At 35.1% G+C, this 26339-nt stretch overlaps 1 protein-coding gene across 1 annotated transcript; it reads left to right on the top strand.

The window, feature by feature from the left end:
* Nucleotides 1–1553: 1553 nt before the first annotated feature.
* LOC131146549 (probable LRR receptor-like serine/threonine-protein kinase At1g74360) lies at nt 1554–5891 on the top strand. Its single transcript, XM_058096199.1, has 2 exons — nt 1554–2081; nt 2367–5891. The coding sequence occupies exons 1-2, from the start codon at nt 2015–2017 to the stop codon at nt 5624–5626; spliced, it is 3327 nt and encodes a 1108-aa protein (XP_057952182.1). The 5' UTR covers nt 1554–2014; the 3' UTR covers nt 5627–5891.
* Nucleotides 5892–26339: the final 20448 nt, after the last annotated feature.

Here is a 26339-nt window from a genome sequence, read left to right as displayed (position 1 = left end):
AGATTTTTGAACCTAATTTTAATTGTTACATGATAATTGCAGTAAATAAATTCTCTCATACTCAACCTACTTTTGCTTTTCTATTAGTTTTTCATCATTTTTTAGAGTTATATGTGGTAATTGTAATGGAATAAATTCTCTTATATTCAACCCACTTTTGTTTACCATGATATGTTGTTTGGTGTTACTTATAAATAATGGAAATTCTAATATTATTAGGATAAGGTGCTCTAATTCAAATTAATTAGAATGAATACTGATTACGATGTTATAGTACTTATTACTAAATTTAAATAAACTTAAGGGATAACACACAAAAAAGAAAAGGTGTAATTAAGAAGAAAGAAAAAAGTTAAATTTATAACATGCACAAAAAGGGTTAAAACTGAAATAATGAAAAATAATTGAACCATAATAGGGTTGGCTTTATTAGGGATTTCTATGGACCTGCCTACAATAATGTTCTCTCTTCTTTATAAACCTTAGGATGTACCAGAGTTAGCGAAATGTGAGAGAAGCTCGTGTTTGTGAACACTTCTTAATTGCATTTACTTTGTAGAAAATAATTTAAAGGTCAATTACTTGTATAACCTTTGGAAAAGAAATAGTAATATTGAATTTAAAGGTTGATATTCTCATATTCTTTCATCAATATGAGATTATGATTGTTTACATGCTTTTATTATTTTTGTTTGAAAAGATAGTGATGTTGTGCTTTTTTACATACTTTTTATTTTTATTTATGTCATGTAATGCATAACATGTGGATCTAAAATAGTAAAAAATATAAATAAAAAAAAATAGCATTCCAACTTTGTGAGATGCTATTTAGATGGTGCAAAATGAAATAAATCTAATCGAAGCGCATAGGCAAACTCCCAATATTTATGTGAGAATTCCTAAAACTACATTAACATACACTCCTTTATATTTTGAACTTTGATACTTAGAATTAGACCACACGAAGAATTGTTTCATCTATATACGCTGGTTGGGAGCTATACTTCCACATACAAAAGGATAGAAGACAAGACGGCAGTGATTAGGGATCTGCTTCAAAAAGATAGTGGTAAGAATGAAACTGAAACCTTCTTTCTTCTCCCCTAAGAGGAAGAAGTCTCGCCTCGAAAAGACCAATTGAAGTTTCCTTGGGATTGGTTCGGAAAAGATAGGACCTTTTTTTAACCATGAATAGAAAAAAAAATGAAAAATTAAACTAAAATACAGCATGAAAAGCCATATATACACTTGAAATATCCAACAAAAAAATTTGTAACAATTGAGAATAGTATTTATATTAAATTTATGTCATGAACTAATGGAGTTTTACGTATCCAAACAAATAATTTTTAAATAACATAAAACGTAAATAAAGATATATTATATAATTTTTTTTTATTGGGTCAAAGCACTCTATTTTGTTCAAACACAAGCTGCACAAAAAAACTAGAATTTAGTCAAAGATGATGATTTTATATTCTTTGAAAGGAAAATGGAAAATGGAAAATGGACGGGAAAGCACTTAACCCCCTCCGCGAGTCCTCCTTTCCGACCGACCCACACGCATGCAAACTGGTCAACATGGACGGCTCACTACGCTGCCTCCCTCTGCCTTCCCAACCTCTTCTTCCTTTGCCTTCCCAACCTCTTCTTCCTATCTCCCCATCAGACCACAAACTATGTGATTACCACTAAATAATCAACTCGTTTAAAACCAAACCCGCTTCGTTTCCACATTCTTCAATTCAATTTTTTTTTTTTCAAAAAGAAAATCGAAACACGGTGTTTGTCTGTTGTTCCAAGTTTTGGTTCTGGTCTGACTGCGGCACAACCTGTGATTTTAACTTTCAACCGCATGCATTCTAATAAAACATCCTTTGCTTTGAACAGTTTTGAATATTAGAAGCGATTTGCGTTCTAGTTTTCACGCTCTTGTTGATGTCTTCGCAGAATTGGTTTATCATATAGCCACGAATTCTTCAAAGAGGAAGAACAAATTCACCTTGGACGGATCATGTCCGACGACGAAACTGATCCCTGGCGCGTTCAAGCGTTCATCATTTTCTTGTTTTTGATCGCAGGTACCGATGATAAATATTTCTATACTTGGATTTTTCTCTCTCGTTTTCTTTTTTCTTTTTCTTTTAATTATTTTCAAACCCTATTGCTTTGGGTGATCATACCTTCAACCTTTACATTAAATCTATCAGCGAGTCAGAGCAGTATCGTGTTTACCATGTTCAGACTATTTCTTGCTCGCGTTTTTGTTTCATGGAGTCCAGGACACTAGAATTTCTTTTCTCGTCTCTCTTTGATAATTAGTGTTGTTTCCCGAGGATGATTCCGGAGAACTCTGTGATTTTTAGGTACAATTGTCGCCGGAGATTCTCTCCAAAGTGACAGAGAAGTTCTTCTGAATCTGAAATCGTTTCTCGAAAAAAACAATCGGGTCTATCGGGGGCGATACACTGAGTGGAAAACAGAGAGTTCATCACCATGTGCTTGGCCTGGAATTTCGTGCAATGACCTGCGAGTCACCGGCATCCACCTCTCCGACAACAACATTTCCGGCCAGATATTCGAAAATTTTTCTGCCTTAACCGAACTTACGCACCTCGATCTCTCGATGAACACTATCAGCGGGACGATTCCGGCGGACCTGAGCCGATGTCAGAGGCTAGTTTTTCTCAATCTATCGCACAACATCATCCACGGAGAACTGAACTTGACTGGGTTGAACAACTTAAAAACACTTGATTTGTCTATGAACCGAATTTGTGGAGAAATTGGGTCAACTTTTCCAGCGATTTGTGACAGGCTTGTCGTTGCTAACATCTCGGTGAACAATTTCACCGGCCGAATCGACGACTGCTTTGAAGAGTGCCGGAATTTGCAGTACCTCGATTTGAGCTCGAACAACTTCAGTGGAGAAATTTGGAGAGGGTTTGTAAGGCTTCAATATTTATCGGTTTCGGACAATAAACTGGTTGGCCCCCTTACTCCTTCAATGTTCGCCGATAATTGCAGTTTGCGACTTCTGGATTTGTCGGAGAACGATTTCGTCGACGAGGTACCGAAGGCGATCGCGAATTGTAGAAATCTGAGTATTTTGAACTTGTGGGGGAACAATTTCACGGGAAGAATTCCCTCCGAGATTGGTTCAATTTCAAGTCTAGAAGGCCTTTTCCTTGGAGAAAACAGTTTTTCTCGAGAAATTCCAGAGTCTCTTCAGAACTTAAGCCACTTGAAATTTTTGGATCTAAGCAAGAACAATTTCAAAGGAAACATACAGACGATTTTTGGGAAATTTGTCCAGCTGAAGTTTCTGGTGTTGCATGGAAATTCATACACAGGTGGGATAAACTCCTCGGGAATTCTCAAGTTACCAAACGTTTCCCGATTAGACCTCAGCTACAACAATTTCTCCGGTCCATTGCCAGTCGAAATATCCGAAATGCAGAATTTGAAGTACTTGATTCTTGCCTTCAATCAATTTAATGGTACAATTCCCCTGGAATACGGGAAATTACCAATTCTCCAAGCCCTCGATCTTTCTTTTAACAGACTGACCGGTTCAATACCGGCGACTATTGGAAACTTAAGCTCCCTTCTCTGGTTGATGCTGGCAAATAACTCGCTTTCCGGGGAGATTCCAACAGAGATAGGAAATTGCAGTAGCTTGTTATGGCTGAATCTCGCCAACAATCAACTTTCCGGGAAGATCCCCCCCGAATTAAAACTCATCGGCAAAGATCCATCACCGACGTTTCTGTCCAATCAGCAGAATGATCGGATTATTGCAGGCTCTGGCGAGTGTTTGACAATGAAGAGATGGGTTCCGGCGGACTACCCTCCGTTCAGTTTTGTCTACACTCTCCTCACAAGGAAGAAATGCAGAAGCATTTGGGAAAGGATGCTCACAGGGTATGGCCTTTTTCCGGCGTGCACCCTCGGGTCAATGGTTAGGACATTTCAAATCTCCGGTTATGTTCAACTCAGCGGGAATCTTTTAACCGGCGAGCTGCCGCCAGAAATCGGTGAGATGCAGAACTTCAGTCTTCTGCATTTTGGTTTCAACAGGTTTTACGGAAGACTCCCTCCAGTGATGGGGCAGCTGCCACTCATGGTCCTAAACATCTCCCGGAACAATTTCTCCGGCGAAATTCCGATTGAAATAAGCCAAGCGAAATGCTTGCAGGGCCTCGACATGTCCTACAACAACTTCTCCGGCGAGTTCCCGACGAGTTTGGCGAACTTGACAGAGCTGACCAAGTTCAACATTTCCTACAACCCCAGCATCTCCGGCGAGATTCCCACCACCGGGCAATTCTCAACGTTTGAAAAAGAATCCTACCTCGGAGACCCGCTGTTGCGCCTTCCAACTTTCCTCAACACCACACATTCCTCCCCCGCAAACAAAAAATACGGCGGAAAGCCCAAAAGGCCTACAAAATTTACTGCAATTTTGGTGTTTTTGGCTCTAACTCTGGCTTTCTTTGTCTGTGGAGGATTGTCCCTCATAGTCTGCATCTTAGTGAAACACCCAGAGGAATCACCGGGATATCTCCTAGAGGAATCAAAATACCAGAACGGCTTCGTATCATGCTCAAGTACCGGTTCATCGCCATGGCTATCCGACAGGGTGAAGGTCATTCGCCTGGACAAAACGGCGTTTACCCACGCCGATATTTTGAAGGCCACTGGAAATTTCTCCGACGACAGAATCTTAGGGAAGGGAGGATTTGGAACGGTTTACAGAGGAGTATTGCCTGACGGGAGAGAAGTGGCGGTGAAGAAGCTACAGAGAGAAGGTGTAGAAGGGGAGAAAGAATTCAGGTCGGAAATGGAGGTTTTGACCGGAAATGGCTTCGGGTGGCCGCACCCCAACCTCGTGACACTCTACGGGTGGTGCCTCCACGGGGCGGAGAAGTTGCTGGTATACGAGTACATGAAAGGGGGGAGCCTGGAGGAGCTCGTTTCGGACAGGGAAATGCTGACGTGGCAGCGGCGCGTGGACGTCGCAGTGGACGTCGCGCGTGCGCTGGTGTTCCTTCACCACGAGTGCTTCCCGGCGATCGTCCATCGCGACGTGAAGGCCAGCAACGTGATGCTGGACGGGGACGGGAAGGCGCGCGTGACGGATTTCGGGCTGGCGAGGGTGGTGGACGCCGGGGACACCCACGTCAGCACCATGGTGGCGGGCACGGTGGGTTACGTGGCGCCGGAGTACGGGCAGACGTGGCAGGCGACGACGAAAGGGGACGTGTACAGTTATGGGGTCCTGGCGATGGAATTGGCGACGGGGCGGCGGGCGCTGGACGGCGGGGAGGAATGCTTGGTGGAATGGGCGAGGCGTGTGGCAGCGGCAGAGCAAGAGAAACAGGTAGAGGGAGAAGGAGAAGAGGAGGGTTTAGGCTTGGGTACGGCGGCGATACCGGTGGCGCTTTTGGGGTGGGAGGCGGCGGAGGGGGCGGAGAAGATGTGCGACCTGCTTCGGATTGGGATAAAGTGCGCGGCGGAAACGCCGCAGGCGAGACCGAACATGAAGGAGGTGCTAGCTATGTTGATTAACATTTGCAATGACGATTGTCGTGATCACGATTTCTGCTGCTCACCGCCCTCGTGATTTTGTTTTTGGATCCGGAAGTACAGGAAATTTTGTTTCATATTTTGGTTTGATTTACACACAAAAGTGGAGAAACATAATATTAGCAATTAAGTAGCAGCAGCCCACAGGCATTCTTCTTGTATACAGAATACAAACATTCCTCATTTCATTAATGTCGAAGATTTTATATGTAGCAAATTTAGAATGAACTCTTCTTGTCGGATCCATGGTGTGGGATTTTTCCCAGCAGAAATCTGTTTAAAGCTCACAGTTTTGTCCTCAATCCTAGTGCCAACGCATGATAAAAGTTCAAGATTGACACTGAGAAAATGGTAGGAGGGGTTAGATGGGCTAACATGTGGGTCTTCACAGGTCAGGATCTGCACAGCTGCAGAGAAAGAATTATATGTGGGGATTTAAGCTCAGTTGCTTCCCGCATGCTGAAGTTTGGGGAGCAGGGCTGGGCTGGGCTGGGCTGGGTTTGAGTCGATCAAGATTATTGTAATGTATCTTTGCGGAGAGAGCCTAATATAAAATGTGGCGTCTTAATATGGAAGATTAGCATTGCTTATTGCATTTTCCATGTCTTAGAATCCGAAGACAACTTTTAAAAGGGGCAAACTGGTAAGGTGCCGTAGTTGAATTATTTGTGCCTACATTCAATACTCATTCTCTATTGCATTTGTATGAATTTGGATAAAATTAATAGAAAATCATATAAATTATTTTAAAATATAAATAAGTCTAAGTTTAAGGTTTGAAATTCATTTAGGCTCCCAAACTCATCTTATAGTATTTACATATTTTTGGAGATTAATGTGCTTAAATGCATCTATCTTGCGCCAATTCTTTGTATGCAAATTTTATTTTGAATAAAGCTTTGCAAGATTTGTTTGTGCAAATTTTGTGCATTCCTTTGAATACGATGATAATTTCTTTACTATGCGTTTGTGCCATCTTTGATCATACTCTAGGATATGACTATATTGCATGGGAATGTAGTAGTCACCCAAGTCACTGTGTAAGGTGAATTGCTCATCACTTAGGCGACACAAGAATAAAAAATAGTCACCTGGGCAACAAAGGTTAGGCAAATATCAGACGAGGTTGATGGCATAGTCATCAGCCAAAGGTCGCCCAATCATCGGACCATAAGGCAAACAAGCATTGGGTAAGCATATGAACTATAATAAATTAGACTAAGTTTATTATTAGGATTTATGACTTCAATTTATGATTTGTAATCTTAGAATTCATGTACATTTAACCATAAAGGTGTAAAAATAGGTGTACAACTTATCTTATAATGATCTCTTAATCAATTTGTTGGGTTTGTGGCTCATATTTTGAGTGGAACACATGCACTGAAAAAGCATCATGATGCAAAGAACAAGGGAGAAGTTTGTAGGAAGAAACCGTCGCCAGTTTGGGTAACGGTTTGCTCGACGGTTTCAGCATCGAGGGATAACCATCAACGGTTTCAGTCAGCTTGTAAAATTGGTAGGCTCACCAAGGCTTGAGTCTTTAACTACCAAAAATAATTTTTATAACATAACTAATCCCAAGTTTAGTAGAACAAGGAGTGAGTTGGGTGTCGATCTTTTGGGACTTAGTGTAGTTGTTTACCAATTTTAGCCTATTTTACTATGTTGAAACAAGAATGGCAAGATGGATTTGATGGTGTTTCTATCAACAACAAAAGCAAGTAAATTGTATAAACATATTCTAGAAAGAAAGTCTCTAATTATGAATCCAAACTAGGTTGTCGTTCGTGATAACTACGTCCGGTCAGCTATTCGTACTAGGTTCAAAGGTCTAGTGAACTGCTCGAGTGGCATAGGGTAGCAAAGATGCACCAATCGTCCGGAGTATAATCGGGAACCAGGGTATACCCTATCCAGCGAACACGAAACCCTATATAGAAACCGTACCCTATTACGTATAAGTGACTGAATCCCTAGCTATGCTTTCTTATCCCTTAGGGTTTCATCCCAATTAGAGAACTAAATGTGCAAGAAGTAAAGACATGATATTTAAATTGCATAATTGAAATCAAAGTATTATAAATTGACAAGTAATGAAAATGGCATCAATTGAAGCTCAAAGGCCTGTCACTAGCAATCGGGACTACAAGTGAGAACCAACTACTCTATGGATCCAATTGGAGCTCTATGGTTGTCACAGGCCCTCGAAGAACCAACTCAAAACCAATCTAATCTATGCGGCAACACTCGAAACCTAAAGGTTGTCATAGGCCTTCGGAGAATCCTAATGTGAACCAGACATGAAATTGAAAGAAAACAGTAGAACCTAATCTAAATGGCACCCAATGACACTCTAGGTCTGTCACTAACCAAAGAGGGGCCAAAGGGGAACCTTAAACAACATGTTTGAAGTTTGATTTTATACACAAAAGGGTTTACAATAGATTGATTTCAAATCAGGAAAGTTTTGGCAGAAATCTCGCGAAGCAGATTTTGCTAGGCTCAATAAATCTCAACCTAATCGCACTCTAGTTTCCTCTTGGTTGTGCCCTGGTCGAGACTCTCGAGAAATTCTTCAGTCAATCTTATGTTCAGCTGATCTGGTTGCGCTTTATTGGTCCCCTAGTTGTGCCTTGGTCGAGATGCTTTGGAAATTCTGGCGTTCAACTGCCGAATTCTTTGACCTAGTTGCCCTTTAGGATCTCTCGGTCGCTCCCTTGGTCAAAGCTCTCAGTATCTCTGCTTCAGTCAGCACCTTGGAGTCTGTTGGTCTACCAAGGCTTGAGAATCTTATTTTGATGATAACAAATCAAGAGAACTTAACATATGTGGTAAAGTGATGATGTTTTAGGATTCAAGTGGTTTTAATAAAAGGTTCAAGATCTCAAGTGTTTGATGAAGTTCATTAAAAGCTTGGACTCAAAGATAGAAGATCAAATGAAACTTAAAGTCCTTTGAAGAAAGAAGTCAAGATAGACTCAAAGAATGGAAACAAAATCATGAAGGCGTAGTGTTATTGAAAGCTAGAATTTTAAGAAGTCTCATGTAAGTACTTCATTAAATTTCAATATAAATGGTTGAAGCTCTTAGGAATAATTGTGGACTTAGAGACCTATTTTTGAAAACTCCGGAAAATGTTTTTAATAAGTCTTATTTAAGTTTTACGAAATCAAAAAGTTTAAAGTATTTAAATACAAATTTTTTGGAATATTGTAACATCAGGCAATTGACATTGTTTGATCAGTTAACTAATATTTTTATGCTGAATTAATTGAGTAAACAAAATAACATCAGGCGACTAACCTCATTTTGTGTTTGAAAATACGTTGTACTTAAAAGGCATAGGCGACTAACCCTGATATTTCTGTCGACCGACCTTCGATTTTTTAAATTTAAAACAGTGAGGGAAAATTTCCAAAATTGATTGCTTGGTCCCCAAGCTTTGTAAAAACTTGGGGAATATTGCAAGTAAACTTGGGGAACATGAAATATCACTTTTTCTATCTATAAATATATACTAAACCCAAGGATTACATACATCAACAATTAGCAACAAGCAGCTATTGATCAAATTCTTATACTTTCAAAGAGTTCTTGCTGAATATTTTGTTGAAAGTTATTACTGAGAACTTGCTAAATTAAAGCTTACGGTTCTTGTGCTCTAACTGAGTTTTACAATCTAAGAAAGAAAACCGGTGATATTTACTTTGAGCTTCATCTCTTTATATTGTTTATTTGCTGAAGTATATTGTGCTTTTAACTTGTAAAAAATTTTCTCTAACTGAGAGTGCTCTTTGTACGACAACTAAGTTTGTTTTCCATATTGTTTTTGACGATTTAGGGTTGTTGAATTCTTGGCTAACGAGAAGGGGTATTCTTGTTAGAGAGTGATCTCCACTTGAGAAGGAGAGAGGTTATAACTTGGCCTAATAAAAAGTTGGAATCCTCACAGCAGTTGCCTTGGGAAAGGACGTAGGCTGTTGGCCGAACCTTGTAAAAATCCGGTTCTAAGCTCTTCTCCCTACTCTCTTTATTTTCTATAAGTATATTATCTGTGTGGATGATTTTTATATCTTGCTAAACTTTGGAGAGTGTTGGAATCTTGTTTTGAAAGCATATTTAAATTTAGCATACATTAGTTACTTGGTTGGTTTGACAAATTCATCAAAGTCCTGATTTTGAATATTAAAATAGTTGCAAGGTATTCTAAATTAAAATTTTTCAAAAATCAAATATCTGAAAATTATATTGATTGGAGTAAAGGAATAAAATATGAGTATTTAAATTTGAAATCTGAGTTTTATTTTTAAAACATCTTAAATGGGATATGATGTGTTTGTTGTATGAAAACATTTTATTTGTAGAGAATGTCATATATGTTTTAAATATTTGCATACTTGATTTATTAGGGGAATTGAGACTACTTAGAGAGACCCTAAGTTAAGAAATAATGTTCATGATTTAATTGAAGCTAGGAATTTCTTTTAATACCCAATCCACCCCTCCTCTTGGGATCACACCAATTACATCAATTGGTATCAGAGCCTGGTTAAGTAAGCTTAACCGTTATTTGCATAAAGATTGCAATGACTCATATTTGGTGTATCCCATTTTGAGGGTAAACCCTTTGCAAATCCTCCACTACTTTTATTGTAATGATTTTTACCATTTGATCATTGAAAATAATTTTTTTTAAATCAATTGATTGGAGATTTTGGAAAGAGTTTGGCAAAGGAAATCATATCCCATTGAAAATGTTTTCAAAATGCATAGTTTCCCAAAATTTGAAAATGATTTGTGCATGACATAAATTTAATGCATATCATTTGAGTGCCATGCATTTGTTATATTATGCCTTAGTCACTAATGCTTTTACAAAGCTTATGATTTATACTAGTACTAAGGTTTTTGGGAAAATCTGAAAAGTATGGAAAGAACAAGAGAGAGGAGAACGCCACTCCAAGCTTAAACGACTAAGAATCAGTAAATTGAAATTGTATATCTTCCTCCTTCTACTTTATTGTATATTTCATGTCATGGTTTGTATGATATATCTTGTGTTAAATTTTTGTATGAATCATGCTAAAATCTTTTTTGATAATGGCATGATATCTTACGAGGCACATTTCAAAGAAATTCTATTTATACTCATATGATTCTTATTAGAATATATTATATAAGGGGTTATAACATTGTAAATGCATAAATAGTGTTTGGGTTTAAAATTCTAAATTTTAGTATACACTATTATTATACTAAGATTATTAGAAAAGTAAGCCAGTATGAATATCTAAATTAATAAAACCCAATCTTTTGCGCTTAAGGTATATATATATCATTATGAGTGGTTTATGTTTGAATATATTGGCTATAGCACGTTTAAGTGAATCCCCTTCACATGGACAAAAATGTTTTAACTGTTTAATGCTATATATATGCTTAAAGTTTAAAAAAACTCTTTAATATAGCACATTTTTGTCCATCACGTAAAATTGAACATTAGGGAATTATTCTAGTACTATTTGTCTTATAACCCTAAACTCATAACAGAGCTTAAATGTTTAAATAATTTTTTTTGAATAAATTTTTAGATCTAATCTAAAAATAGCCAAAGTAAAGTCTATTGAAAAGTTAAAACATTTGGCTAAGAATTTAGTGCATAGGCTGCGAAATTAAAGGGGAGTAGCAAAAATTAGAATTCATTTGATAAACCTCTTATGTCATTGTGCTTATTTTTCAAAACACAATTTCACTATGGTTATATTTTATGCCTGTTTGTTATCTGCACTGAATGATACCATCCATTCGTACTAGATGGATAGATTATATCTTTGAAATGAATTGCTTTGAGTTGAATTTCACTATCCATTGCTTAAAAAATGAATATATTATTTAATGGATAGTCTATATTGATTGTCTACTGAAATGCATACTTGTACCAAATACTACCTGCATGACTGATGCAGTGATGTGAATTACATACTGGTAGTGGATTTAGATTGTTGCATGCTTGATATGAATTATATGCTGAAAACAACCAGGTTTCAAATACATGGTAAAATGGAAAAATGTTCAATTTATAGACGGCATGCTGCTGAAATTTCGTGAGATTTTTCCCAAAACAAAACCATGTACTAAAATGACTTTGATATGATGCATGCCAAAATGTTTTTGAAAGGATGAGTGAATGATAAAATAATATTAATTTTTCATCATGCATGCTAAACTGTTAGTCAATGCATGTTGAATTTTAAATGGTATATGCTAAACTGAAGAACATGCACAATCTTCATATTTATTGCCTAGGATGCCAAATAATTGAAAAAGTTGGTACATGTTAAATCCTAAGTACTATACAAATTTAAAAACATGTACACATTTTGTTGTCCTAGGAGGGACTAGTTCATGGACACCATTTGGTTCAAATCTTTAGGTTATGTATTATTACTGAGGACCTATATGGTAAAACATCATCCTTATAATTAAACATCTCATACTCTGATGATGGTCCATAAATTAGGGAAATTGCATGACTTAGGGGGAGTTTTCATCCTGCACACACTCATCGTGTATTTTGAGTTGTGTCATCCTTATTGATCCCCTATTGCATAATTCCTGAGTATAGCCTTGATTGGCTATCGTGTATAAAAATGAAATGCAATATGACATGCTTGCATGCTGAATGTCTAATATTTGTTTCATACTGAAATCCTTGGAAAGGATGAATATGTGATGAATGCTCTTAAATGAACATCATCATTGAACTAAATGCAAGTATGTATGCCTACAAATATACAGGGGAGCTTAAGCCCCACTCTTAAGAAAAATCAGTAAGAGCTTAATACCCATAGTCTCTTTCATACTAAGTTTTGTTATGAAGGATAAACATATGCTGAATGTGCTTAAATGAAATTCATATTTTCCAATAAATGCACTTTTGTGTGCTTGAGAAATTACCGAGAAGTTTAAGCCCCATCCTTGAGAAAAGGATTAAATGCACCTACCCCATGGACCAACATTATTATTGCTTCTAATTTTTGAGTCCAAAGCTCTTCTAGGTACCCTGGACATCATATCCTATCTTTATTGAATCATCTTTGAGATGGATTGTTCCTAGTACGCATGAAATTTTCGATGCATATGTGTTCTAGGAATAGTTTTACTGGTGAAACAAAAATTGCTTAACATATATCTAGTAAAATCAGTTAAGAATGAAAAGTTGTTGCTTATACTGTTTTAATGATTTTTCACAATTGATATTAGTATAAGTGATTAATTTTTATCTAAGCTCACTTTGAAATCTAAAGGGGGAGTTTTTTGTAAAAATTCCATTTCTTATGATCTCCTTACTCTAGGCTTAGGTCAGAAAATTACAGTGGCTCATATGCTTAATAGAATGAACTTCTTTTTACCCACGGTACATCTTAAACTCATAACATCTAAGCACACATTCAAAATCTATAAGGGGAGCATCTGAAAATTAATTTCCATCTTGTAATGCTCACCAACTTTTCATGCTTAGATATCTTGTGAACATTTTGTGGCATGTGCATAAATGTAAAGATTTTATTGAAAACCTTAATTTGAAAAGTATTATCTTTGCCACAAGTTCTTTGAATTCGCCATATGATCTTTCATTTAAATTTCTTATCTTTAAGATCTATATGGTTGTTTTTCTGGTTATACTTTGGAATGCTCTTAAGTGCCAAACTAGAAAAACATTGCTTGCTTGAACCTTAAATATTAAATGTTGACTTTTTGAGTCTAATCCCTGTTTTGATTATGACCAACAACAAGCATCTCATTTGTGCATTGAGTGTGAACAAATTTACATCTCTAGAAGCAAAAGTAACGAATGCCTAATGGAAGCCATAAAAGTGCCTAAACAAGCAAACCTCGACGTATTCCATGGTGTATTCGAGGAGCAAAAGAGTGAAGACCTATTTAATTTTTGGGTTGTAATAGTAATTAGGGATTAATTGTGCATGTATTACATATGATTTAATTGAAGCACAAATATTACCTTAGATTGACCATAGGACCTCTAAGTAAAATGAAAAACCTTTTTCATAAAATTCCTAACTTATACAAATGTTTTAAAATGGTTTTGAAGTTAAAAGAAGGCAAAAACTAATTTTTACAAAGGGGTCAGTTAACCGGCTAGCCAACCGAACATTATAAATGAGCATTTTTCTCAATCCATAACTTCTTATCTTAACAAGTGTTCAACATGGAAATTGTGGAATTTTCTCTTAACTTTCTGTTGATATTAAGAACATCCAACTTGGAGTTGTATAGAAAACGTTATGGCCAAAACACTTAAAGGTTTACCTAGCAGAAAAATTCCCTTCATGTTTCTTCCGTCTCATTGATAGGCATTTTTCTCAATACATAACTTATTATCATAAAAAGTGTTCAACATAATAATTGTGGTACGTTCTCTGAGCTTTCTGTTGATATTAAGAACGTCCAATTTGGAGTTTTATAGTAAAAGTTACGTCCAAACAGTTGAAGGGTGTTTACGCAAAAAGTGCCCCAACGAGCAAAAACGGCTAGTTTTTCAAAATATAATATTATATCTTCCCCCAATGGCCATAAAACGATTAGTTTTGATTTTAGCCTATAAATATCAACCCCAAGCACTTGTAAAAAAGTGGAAAAAATCCCTTGAGAGTATACTTGCTTATTATTTGTTTCACACTCATTTTTTATACCCCTTTGTGCTTTAAATTTCATATTTCTCCTACTATTTCATTTTGAAAATTCTTCTTGGGAGAAAATCTTGTGGGTTATTGAAGAAAGTTTGGAGCACATATCAACTCATATATTCTTGCTTCAAAAGCTTCTTTTTTCTTGAGGTAATTTTGTTTTAAAAGGCTTAAGCATATATTATCTTTCATATATATATATATATATATATATATATATATATATATATATATATTGTGCTTAATAGCCCTTTTATTTTCATGTTTTCCAAAGACCAAAGTTTCTCCTCTAGTCTTCATTTCAAAATCTTTTTGGAGAAAAATATTTTGGGGGTTTTGTTTTAAAAAGGCTTGAGCATTATTATTATTATTATTATTATTATTATTATTATTATTATTTATTTTTTTTTTAAGGAAGGGCGGTACCTCCATTTATTTATTGATAAACCCTTACTTTTGGCGGAGGAATACCGTGGTTACAAGACAATCAATGAGAGATAACAAAAGACAAACGTTAAAAATCTCCCAAAGAACAACACCAACATCCAGCCAAAACCGGGTTACAAGTCCAAACAAAACAAAACAAATTAGGACCTACAAAACAAAACTCACACAACATAACAAAACAAAAGAAAAACAGCAAAAAGCATGAGCAAAAACCAAAAGATATCAGCTAAACATACCTCATATAAGTCATACCCATCTTCTCCAATTTATACAAACCATTGCTAACTTTAGGGAGTTGACTACTATTTGTAAACAAACTATTCCTCCCCATAGCACCTTGTCGAGCCAAGGCATCTGCTACTTTGTTCCCTTCTCTATACGAATGATTTATCGAAAAATCCACTCCCTCCAATAAACCAATAAGCTGCTACCAAAAATCCCACAAATACCACAATGAGCACTTCCTGACTCTAATCCAATTAACTACAATATTCGAATCACATTCAATATCGATACAGGTATGACCCAACTGTTTGCAAATCTTTATTCCTTCCAACACAGCTCTCAATTCAGCTTCATTATTTGAACAAGAACCAAAATATTTTGAAAAACCAAATACAAAAGAACCTGTATGGTCTCTAAGGATGCCACCACCACCCGCCGGCCCTGGGTTCCCCAGGCTGCTCCCATCCAAGTTTAGTTTCAACCTCCCTTGCCTCAGTTTTAGCCATCTTACACTTTGCATAGTTTTAATTCTTTTATTCACAATTTGCACTTCCAGATTCTGCAAAATCCGAAAATCAGCATCCTTTAACTGAACCATTTCTGTCATGTTCCTACTCAAAACCCCCACCCAATACTTAATGGAGAGCCACACATCAGTACTACTCTCTAATTTTCCTCCCATTCTAACCACACATCTCCTTCTCCATAGCCTCCAAACTACTAAACAAGGAATCAAACCCATCAATGAACCCAATTGAGAGAACCTAGAAGCCCTATTAAACCACATTTGAACTCTTTCTTTCCAACTTTGTTGCCTAAGGAAAGGAACACCTACCTCCACCAAAACCTTCCTCCAAACCTCAGAAGCAAGGTCTCCCTTATTTAATACATGCTCCAAATCTTCTGATTGCCTCATCTCACAACAATTACATGCCGAAACCAGAGAAACCCCCACCCTTCTCACCTTTTCATCAACACTTAGGCACTCAAAAGCAGCCTTCCATATACAAATAGAAATTTTCTTCGGTAACCATTTGTTCCAAACCCACTTAGCCCAATCAAATTTTGGAGCTCTTACTCTGATAACATCCCATGCGGATTTTGTATTAAAGCAGCCATCCTTTTCCGGGAGCCATAACAGAATGTTCGAAAAATTTCTAAGATTTCCCACCTTTTCCATCACTTCATCCGCTTTATTATACCCTAGAATCCTCTGCAAATTTTCCACATCCCACGCATTGTTGATAACTAAATCTTTTAATTTGATATGAGATTGTGCATCATTTGGACAATTTGCATAAAAAGGCTTGAGCATATATATTCAAGTTTATATATATATATATTGCATGATAGCCTTTGTATAATTTTCAAAGTTTAAATTTCTCCCATACTCCTTTTATTTGAAAAATTATTTTTGGGGGAAAACCTTTTAAGGGTTTATTGGAGGGCTTAAGCTTATATTCACTTTCAGACTATATAGCTTGAAAGCCTCCTTATTATTTTGAAAATCAAAGTTCATATTTCTCCTACTCTTCTTGAATATCTTTTTGGAGAAAAATATTATTGAGGCTTTATTTGAAAAGACTCAAGCTTATATCATCATTCATATATATATATATATATATATATATATATCTTGAAAACCTTATTTTTGAAGGTCAATCATTTGGGAAAGAAATCCTTTGTTTCTCCTATTCTTTTATTTGAAAAATATTTTTTTGGAGAAATTCTTTATGGTATTCATGTAAGCTTTGAGCATGTATTAATTGATATAAATTTCACTTGATACGCTTCTTGAGAAAAGGCTAGAGCACATATTCAATTCAATATATTTTTCTTGGAAGTTTTTTAGTTTTTGAAAGTGTTTAAAAAGGTCATTTTAAAAAACAATCATTTTCCATACTCTCACATTTTATTGAAAAATATTTTAAGAGAAAAATCGTAACTTTATTGAGCTTCAATTTTAAATCATTTGAGAGTACATATTAGAACTTTCATTGTGTACATCTCTGCTTATCTGAGAAGCATTCTCTTTATATGCAAATTTTTATTACTGTTGTATTCCTGGCGTGTGGTCAGAAAAGGATTGCACTGGCCTGTAATGTGCGCTAGATTGGTTCAGACCCGGTTAGGAGAACTAGGAGTTTCGTCCTGTAAGGTGTAGTTGTAGGTTGTGGCTCAACCCCGAAATTTGAGTTGGGGCTTACCTCGTCCCGTAAGGAGTGGTTGTAACTGTGTCGCTTCACCTGGTAAGTGAGCAAAGGTAGTGTAATCCTCTAAGCTAATTTGGCTTGAGGTGGGGACGCAGGCAGGATTGGTCGAACCTCGATAACAAATCTTCTCTCTCTCTCTCTCTCTCTCTCTCTCTCTCTCTCTCTCTCTCTCTCTCTCTTTCACATTTAAATTCCGCACTTTAATTTCCGTATGTGTATGAATATTTATTGTCATTCTTATTTTTCATACACACTTTAATTCTTAAATGAGATTTAATGTGGTGAATCGGTGAAGTTTAAATTAGCAAAATATTTTTAAATCTCAATTCACCCCCCCCCCCTTTTAGGATCACACCATATCTCTCAATTGGTATCAGAATCCAGTTGCAATAAGCTTAACCGTTTTTGCATAAAGATTGTAAGGGCTTGTTTTTGTGTATCCCTGTTTTGAGGGTTATTCCTTTGCATATCCTCCACTATTTTTATTATGTAGATTTTACTACTTGTCCATTGGGAGTGGATTTTACCTAAGCATGTTATAGCTAATATTTTTATAACCAATCATAATAACATATATGTATTAAGACATAGGATTGGAAATATTACTTTAATTTTCATATTGGCTTGCTTTTCTAATAATCTTAGTATAACAATAGTGTATACTAAAATTTAAAATTTTGAGCACAAAACACTATTTAAGCTTTTAAAGCATTATAATCCCTTTTTAAAATAAATTCAAACATCTTATGAGCATTAATAAAGTTTCTCTTGAAGACTCCTCATAAGTTAACATGCAATCATAATATGATTCATATAAAAAGATTTAACATAATATACATCATATGAATCATTTCGTGAAACATCCAATAAAGTAGAAGGAGGATAGATATACATTTACATTTTACTCCTTCTTAGTCGTTTAAGATCGAAATACATTAGTTATCATTAGTATGTAGAAAACTTGTAGGAGTCATGGCGGTTCCATATCATCTTTATTAACATAGTTTTTTCCATGCACTACAATACAAGTTCCACTGCATATAATGATCTTTTAGTTGAGAGACATACATTAGGTCCAAATTTAATCTTATTATCATTATTCCATAACAATTATGCATACAAAATGGAAAATAGAAATAACATAAACATTTTCATTATCGAGCTCAAATATCAATTGAACAACATACATTAAAATTCAATAACGCCCATCTTTTCAACATGACCAATAAATGTTTTGGGCAGCAATCCTTTCGTCAAAGGATTAGCTATCATACAATTGGTGCTAATATGTTCAATTGACACTTTTGTTTTTGTACGTCTTCTTTAACAGCAAAGTATTTCAATTTCATATGCTTAGCACCTTTGGAATACTTATCATTCTTAGAGAAGAAGACAGTTGTGAAATTATCATAATAAATTTTCAACAGCTTGGTGATACTGTCAACTATTCCAAGTCCTGAAATAAAGTTCCACAACCAATTAGCCTAAACTATAGTCTCAAAGCAAGCTACAAATTCAGCTTCTATAGTGGATGCAGCAATTATTGACTGCTTCATACTCTTCCATGAAATTGTTCCTCCGGCTAGCAAGTATACATAGCCAAATTTGGACTTTCTTGTATCCACACATCTAGCAAAAATCAGAATCCAAATATCCAACCACCTCAAGATGATCAGACCTTCAATACATAAGCTTGTAATATTTCGTTCCTTGCAAGTATCTTAGAACTTTCTTTGCAGCCTTCTAGTGAATCATTCCTTGATTACTTGGATATCTACCGAGCATTCCAACTACAAAGCTAATGTCAGACCTAGTGCACGTTTGAGCATACATCAAGCTCCCAACAACAGATACATAAGGAACATCCTTCATTTGCCTCCATTCCAGATCATTTTTGGGACATTGCATGAGAATGAACTTGTCTCCTTTATGAATTGGAACGGGTGAAGCTGAGCATTAGTTTATGTTAAATCTCTTTAAAACTTTATTTATATAACCTTTCTGAGACAAACCAACCAGTCCTTGGGACTGATCTCGAAATATTTCTATTCCGATCACATACTTTGCCTCTCCCATATATTTCATTTCAAAGTTTTTAAAGAGAAATTCTTTAGTCACATGTAACAGACCAAGATCATTAGTTGCAAGCAAAATATCATCAACATACAGAATCAGGAATATAAACTTACTCCCACTAATCTTCAGATATATACACCGATCAACAGAGTTTTCTTTAAATCCAAAGGAACCAATGGTATTATTAAACTTAAGATACCATTGTCGGGGAGCTTGTTTAAGTCCGTGTATTGACTTCTTAAGTTTATACACTAAATTTTCTTTCCCTTCAACTGTAAAACCTAATGGTTGATCCATATAAACATCTTCATCTAAATTCCCATTTAGAAAGGTAGGTTTCACATCCATTTGATGTAACTCTAAATCCTAATGAGCTACTAAAGACATAATAATTTTGAAAGAATCTTTCTTAGAGACCGGTGAAAAAGTCTCTTTATAATCAATACCATTTTCTGAGTAAAGCCTTTAGCAACAAGTATGGCCTTGTAATATTCAAGGTTACCACGAGAGTCTCGTTTGGTTTTTAAAACCCATTTACATCCAACTCTCTTGCAAGCTTATGGAAATTCTACAAGATCCCAGACTTCATTTTGTTCCATAGACTTTAACTCTTCTTTCATGGCATCCATTCATTTATCAAAATTATCATAGTTAATAGCCTATGAAAACGAAACTGGATCATCTTCAATTCCTAAGTCAAAATCTGACTCTTGAAGATAAACCACATAATCATCCGAGATAGCAGATCTCTTTTCTCTTTGAGATTGTCTTAACGCAACCTCTTGTGGTTTTTCTATAATAGGTTTACTTTGAATAGCGGGAGTTGTAATTTCCTTAATTTCCACATTTAATGGAACCATACTCCCACTAGTTTCTTCATTCTCAATGAACCTAACATTTTCAGTTTCAACTATTCTTGTGACATGATTAGGACAATAAAATATATACCCTTTCGATTTTTTTTTGGATAACCAATGAATTAACACTGATTGTTCTTGCATCTAGCTTCTTTTCTTATGGATTATGAACTTTAATTTCTACCTGACAACCCTAAACATGCAAGTGTCATAAACTTGGTTTCCTGCTAGTCCAAAGCTCAAATGGTGTCTTTGGAACTTCCTTATTAGGAACACGGTTTAATATGTACATGACAATTTTTAAAGCATACATCCACAATGAATTGGGTAAAGACTTTCTGCTTATCATGCTCCTAACCATATCCATCAAAGTCCTATTACGCTTTTCCGATACACCATTCTGTTTTGGTGTACCTGGCATTGTGTATTGAGCACAAATACCATGTTTTTCAAGGAATTTAGCAAATGGACCAAGTAGTTGTCCAGTTTCGTTATACCTTCATATTCACCTCCTTTATCAGATCTAACAATTTTCACCTTTCTATCTAATTGCCTTTTAACTTCATTTACATAAATCTCCAAAGCATTTACTGCTTGAGATTTATCATGTAGCAAGTAGACATATCTGTAATGTGAAAAATCATCGATAAAGGTGATGAAATATCTATCATTACTAAAGGTATTTACGTCAAAGGGTCCACATATATCAATGTGTATAATTTCTAGAAGCTGTGTGCTCCTTGTGGCTCCTTTATTTGTGTGTCTTGTCTGCTTTCCTTTAATACAATCTACACAAATGTCAAGGTTAGTGAAATCCAAATCTAGAAGTATTTCACTCTTTACTAATCTTTCCAGTCTTTCTTTGGAAATATGACCTAACTGTTTATGCCACAAGTAAGCAGATCGTTCCTTCACTAAAATTCGTTTAGTGCCAATACTATAATGCGAGGTTAAAAAAGTTTCAGCATAATGATTATCAAGTTTTAACTTATATAATCCATCACAAAGCATACCACAACCAACCATATAGGCATCCTTAAATAAACTGAAACATCCTTTATCAAAATTACAAGTGTATCCAGAAACATCCAATTCAAATAATGAAACTAAATTCCTAGAAATACTAGGAACATAAAAAGTCTCATATAAATCCAAACAATAACCAGTGTCTAGGATTAAACGATAAGTCTCGACAGCTTCAACTGGCACTTTTATTCTGTTCCCTATGAAGATAAACTTCTCATTTGGGTTTATGTTATGGATTGTAAGAAATCCCTACATCATAGTAGAAACATGAGTTGTACATCCAAAATCAATCCACCAAGTATTATAAGGAACTTCAACTCAATTTGATTCGAAACGTACATAAGCACTAGGCTTACCCTTCCTTTCGAACCAAGCTTTCCGTTTCAAGCAGTACTTTTGGTAATGTCCAGGTTTCCCACAGAAACGACACTTGTCCTTACTTGATACCTTCTTTTGGATATGAGAAGAATATTCATTATCCTTTAAAGATCCGTTCCCCTTTCCATGCTTCTTTACTTTTTTTTCAACTCCTTGATTGTTCACATAATGAATAGAGTGAATTCCTTTATTTTTCAGTCTTGTTTCCTCTTGAACTAGCATACTGTGCAACTCATGCACATTCCATTTATCTTTCATGGTGTTATAGTTCATTTGAAACGGTCCATACTCAGTCGGCAATGAGTTTAAAATGAACTAAACAAGGAAATTTTCATTCACATCCATTCCTAAAGTCTTAAGTTTTGCTACAATATTTTTCATTTCAACAACATGCTCATGCATAGTACGTGAACCATCAAACTTCATGGTGGTTAGCGTACCTATTAATGTCCCAGTAAGAGACTTATCTACTATTTGGGAACACTCCCCCACAAACTTTAAAAACTCTTTTGCACTTTCAGTTTTGGGAATAGTTTTCTTGATGTTATGTGCAACACTCATTCGCATAAACATCAAACTTAACCTATTTGATATTTCCCAATTATTATAATAGGTTATTTCTTTAGCACTGCTAGATCAGTAATAGCAGTAGGCTGTTCACTTAAGAGTGTCAAATCAAGATTCAATACACTGAGGTGAAATTGAACTTGTTCACTCCAATCAGCAAAATTCAACCTATTAAACATTGGAACAAATGAAGCATGCAAGTGTAACAATCCAGGCACAAATACTGCAAGAATTAGCCATACTTAATGCTTTGAATGAAACATTTATAATATCACAAACATAAATATATTAATGTTTTCCTTTGGGAAAAACAATAATGTAACTAGCTTTAAAATGATGCTAATTAAATTTTAAATTTTAACATTACTTTGGTAACATTATATGTACTTATTATAAGTATCTATTATCTTTGGATAAATAGATAAAATAATAATACATAATAATATTACCAAAACATTATCCTATATTATAAGAACAATTAATCGACCCTTGGGTGATTCTTGATGTCTTATAATAATTTTTTATCATTCTATATCAAATATATAAGTACTTTACTCAATGATTTAATCACTTTGATGATTAAAATCAAAACACTCTATAACATCACAATGTTAAAATATTGTGAGTAACGTAAACATGTTGGCAAAATACATGTAGATTCATATTAGCATACATTATTATTATATATATTTACTATCACATCAGACATTCTACACCATCATTATTATTACATAGATTTTAAGAAGTATCATGACAGAATATAATTAAACACGGTGCACATAAAATAAGTTTGGAGACGTGCTGCATTGTCAGATTTTATTAACCAAGATGTACCATACTTACACCATTATGCCTTAGAAAAATAGAAGGTTACTATGCCTTGATTCATAAACTAATTTAACAAAACATGAACCTTTAATCATAATCGAAAATCATGAGTTTCTACAACTTCGCTCTGATACCACATGTAAGTTTAAACATGATAAACATTATTCATACATCATAATTTTAAGACCTTCGAAACTCATAATTTTACAATCATTAACATTAAAATAAAACATACATTGATCCATAGCCTCCAAATATATATATATATATATATATATATATATATATATATATATATATTTATTTCAGACCGCATTTCTATCTCACAACCCTTGCTCTTCCTTATGCTTCAACTTAATTTGATGGATATATTTAGCATAAGCATCATAGGTTAAGATAGGACTAGCCCCTAACCTCTCTTTTATAATCACTTCCATCAAGTGATTAACAATGTATCATAATTATAGCATAATTATAGACTTCTTATATTCCGAGATGTCATTATAGTTTTACAAAATTCTGAGATCATTAATCAGAAAACATAATTACAATTTCGATAATAATATTTTATTTAAAGACCTTTCATATTACCTCAACAATATGATTATAATTTCATTTGAGGCAATTAATGTCTTACACGAAGTCCTTGGAAATGACGATCTCCTCTCTCTCGGTCCTCTTATTATTCCCAAAAATTCCTTAGTACTGCTACAAGATATAATTCTTTTCAAAAACATTAGTAACTAAGGCACTATATGAAATGCATGACACTCAAAATGATATGCATTGAATTCATGTCATGCTTATTCAAATCATTTTCAAGTATGGGAAACTTAACATTTCAAAAACTTTTTCCTTGAGATATAAAATTCTTTATCAATCACTTTCCAAATCCACCAATCAATTAATTAAAAAAAAAAAACTCATTTTCAATATCCAAGTAGTAAAATCTACATAATAAAAATAGTGGAGGATATGCAAAGTAATAACCCTCTAAACAGGGATACACCAAAAACAAGCCCTTGCAATCTTTATGTAGAAACGGTTAAGCTTATTGCAATCAGGCTCCGATACCAATTGAGAGATATGGTGTGATCCCAAGAGGGGGGTGAATTGGGATTTAAAAATATTTTTCTAATTTAAACTTCATCGATTCACCACATTAAATCTCATTTAAGAATTAAAACGTGTATGAAAAATAAGAATGACAATAAATAAACATTCATACAAATGCAGAAATTAAAATGTGTAATTTAAATGATATACAGACACACACACACACACACACACACAAAATTTGTTATCGAGGTTCAGCCAAACTTGCCTACGTCCCCACCTCAAGCCAAACCAGCTTAGTGGATTCCACTACCTTTGCTCACTTACTGGGTGGAGCGACACCGTTACAATCTCTCCTTAAGGGGTGAGGTAAACCCCAGCTCAAATTTCAAGGATGAGCCACAACCTACAACTACACCTTACAGGACAGAGCTCCTAGTTCTCCTAACCAGGTCTGAACCAATCTTGTGCACGTTACAGGTCAGTGCAATCCTCTTCCGACCACACGTAGGGAATACAACAATAATAAAAATTTACGTACAAAGAGAATGCTTCTCAGATAAGCAGATATGTACACAATGAAAACTCTAATATGCACTCTCAAATGATTTAAAAATGAAGCTCAATAGAGTTATGATTTTTCTCTCAAAAATATTTTTCAATAAAACGTGAGAGTATGGAAAATAATTTCTTTTTAAAATGACCTTTTCAAACACTTTCAAGAACTAAAAGACTTCCAAGAAAAATATATTGAATTGAATATGTGCTCTAGCCTTTTGTTGGCTTTTTAAGTCCGATCTTTATTTTGATGCTGACAAACCACCAGTATCTTATGTGTGCATTTAGTGTGTGAACAGGTTTTCATTTCAGTACAAACATAAGATACCAATAAATGGATGCCAGAAGAACTTGAAGATCGATATTATCTAGCATATTTTGTAAGGACAAGAGAGCAAAGAAGAAGAAGAAGACATTTGTTTCAATTTGTATATGCATTTTAATTTTTATTATTCTGATCTATAATAATGCATGCATATGCATGAAATGATTTGAATGCTCAGACAGAACCATAGATAGACCTTAGGGCTGACTTTGGTCGACCGACGCTAGGTTTTTAGGGTAAATTAAAATTCCTAAATCTTAGAAAGACCCTAGGTCCTTGCACATACACATAAATTTATCCCCAATATCACATATATTATCAGGGGAATAAGTTGAATTAAATTAGGACTTAAAGGGAAAAATTTGTGAGGCTTTGGGCGACCGAACCCCTAGTGTTCAAAACACCTCGAGCGACTGAACCTTTCACTAGTCAGAAGGTTGACTTGGTTTCGGGCGACCGAACCAAAAATGACCGTAGCGTCCACGGGCGACCGAACCTTGGTTGTGACTTTTCCTACCAACTCAGCAGCTCGAACGTCACATTCAAATTTGCCTTAGGCTACGAAACACATGCATTCGGCGGACCGAACTCAGGACTAGGCACCCGAACCGTAGTCTTTTGAAAATCGCCTGGTTCAGCTACCCAAATATATTTTCAAGCACTCGAACCTCAAAAGCTTGCTTTTTCTCTTGTGTCTGTTTAGGCGACCGAACTCAGGTTTAGTCGACCAGAACTCTCGGGTTGCAATTTTTTAATTGGGGTAATAAGAGTTAAAAATTAATTAAACTTTTTTAATAATACCCAGCATGTCCCCAACGGTCAAAAATTTACCTAAGTCTATATATATCCCTTTTATAACTCAAATTAGTAACTTTGTTTAGCCAATTTTTCTCTCTAATTTTCTCCTAATCAAAGTTCCCCCAAAACATGTTTTTAGTGCAAATATATATTATGGGGTAAATGTTATACTCTCCAACTCTCTCTATTATTCTTAAAATATTTTTTAAAGAGAGTATTTTAGTTGGGAATTTTTTTAAGTGTGTTTTCAATGCAAAAATCTTTTGAGCTAAAAACCCTAGTTTTCTATGAACTTATTTTTAACATCATTACTTGGGAAAATATCTTGAGGGTTTAAAGATCTTTCAAAAATACTTATTGCATATTTTATTTTTGAAATCAAAGATCGTATAATCTTTGATGTGCTTTTCATATAAATCATTTTCAAAGATTGCAAATTTTATTTGAAAAACACCCTTACTCTACCGAGCATACATTTCATATCATACTAGAGTGTTTATATTTGAGCTTTATTGTGTACATTTCTACTTGTATGTTTTAGAAGCATTTTCATGTACAAAAATGTTTTCCATGTACTGGTTGGGTTCAGCTCATTAATTGAACTGGGGAGTCTTAGCCCTATAAGTGAGACTAGTTTGGCTCAGCCTAGTAATTGAGCTGAGGTTTTCCTCACCCCATAAGGCGA

The sequence above is a fragment of the Malania oleifera genome, chromosome 13 (genome assembly GCF_029873635.1).
Source record: "Malania oleifera isolate guangnan ecotype guangnan chromosome 13, ASM2987363v1, whole genome shotgun sequence".
Lineage (NCBI taxonomy): Eukaryota > Viridiplantae > Streptophyta > Magnoliopsida > Santalales > Ximeniaceae > Malania > Malania oleifera.
Note: the sequence above shows the minus strand (reverse complement) of the source record. Positions and strands in the feature narration are given on the sequence as shown.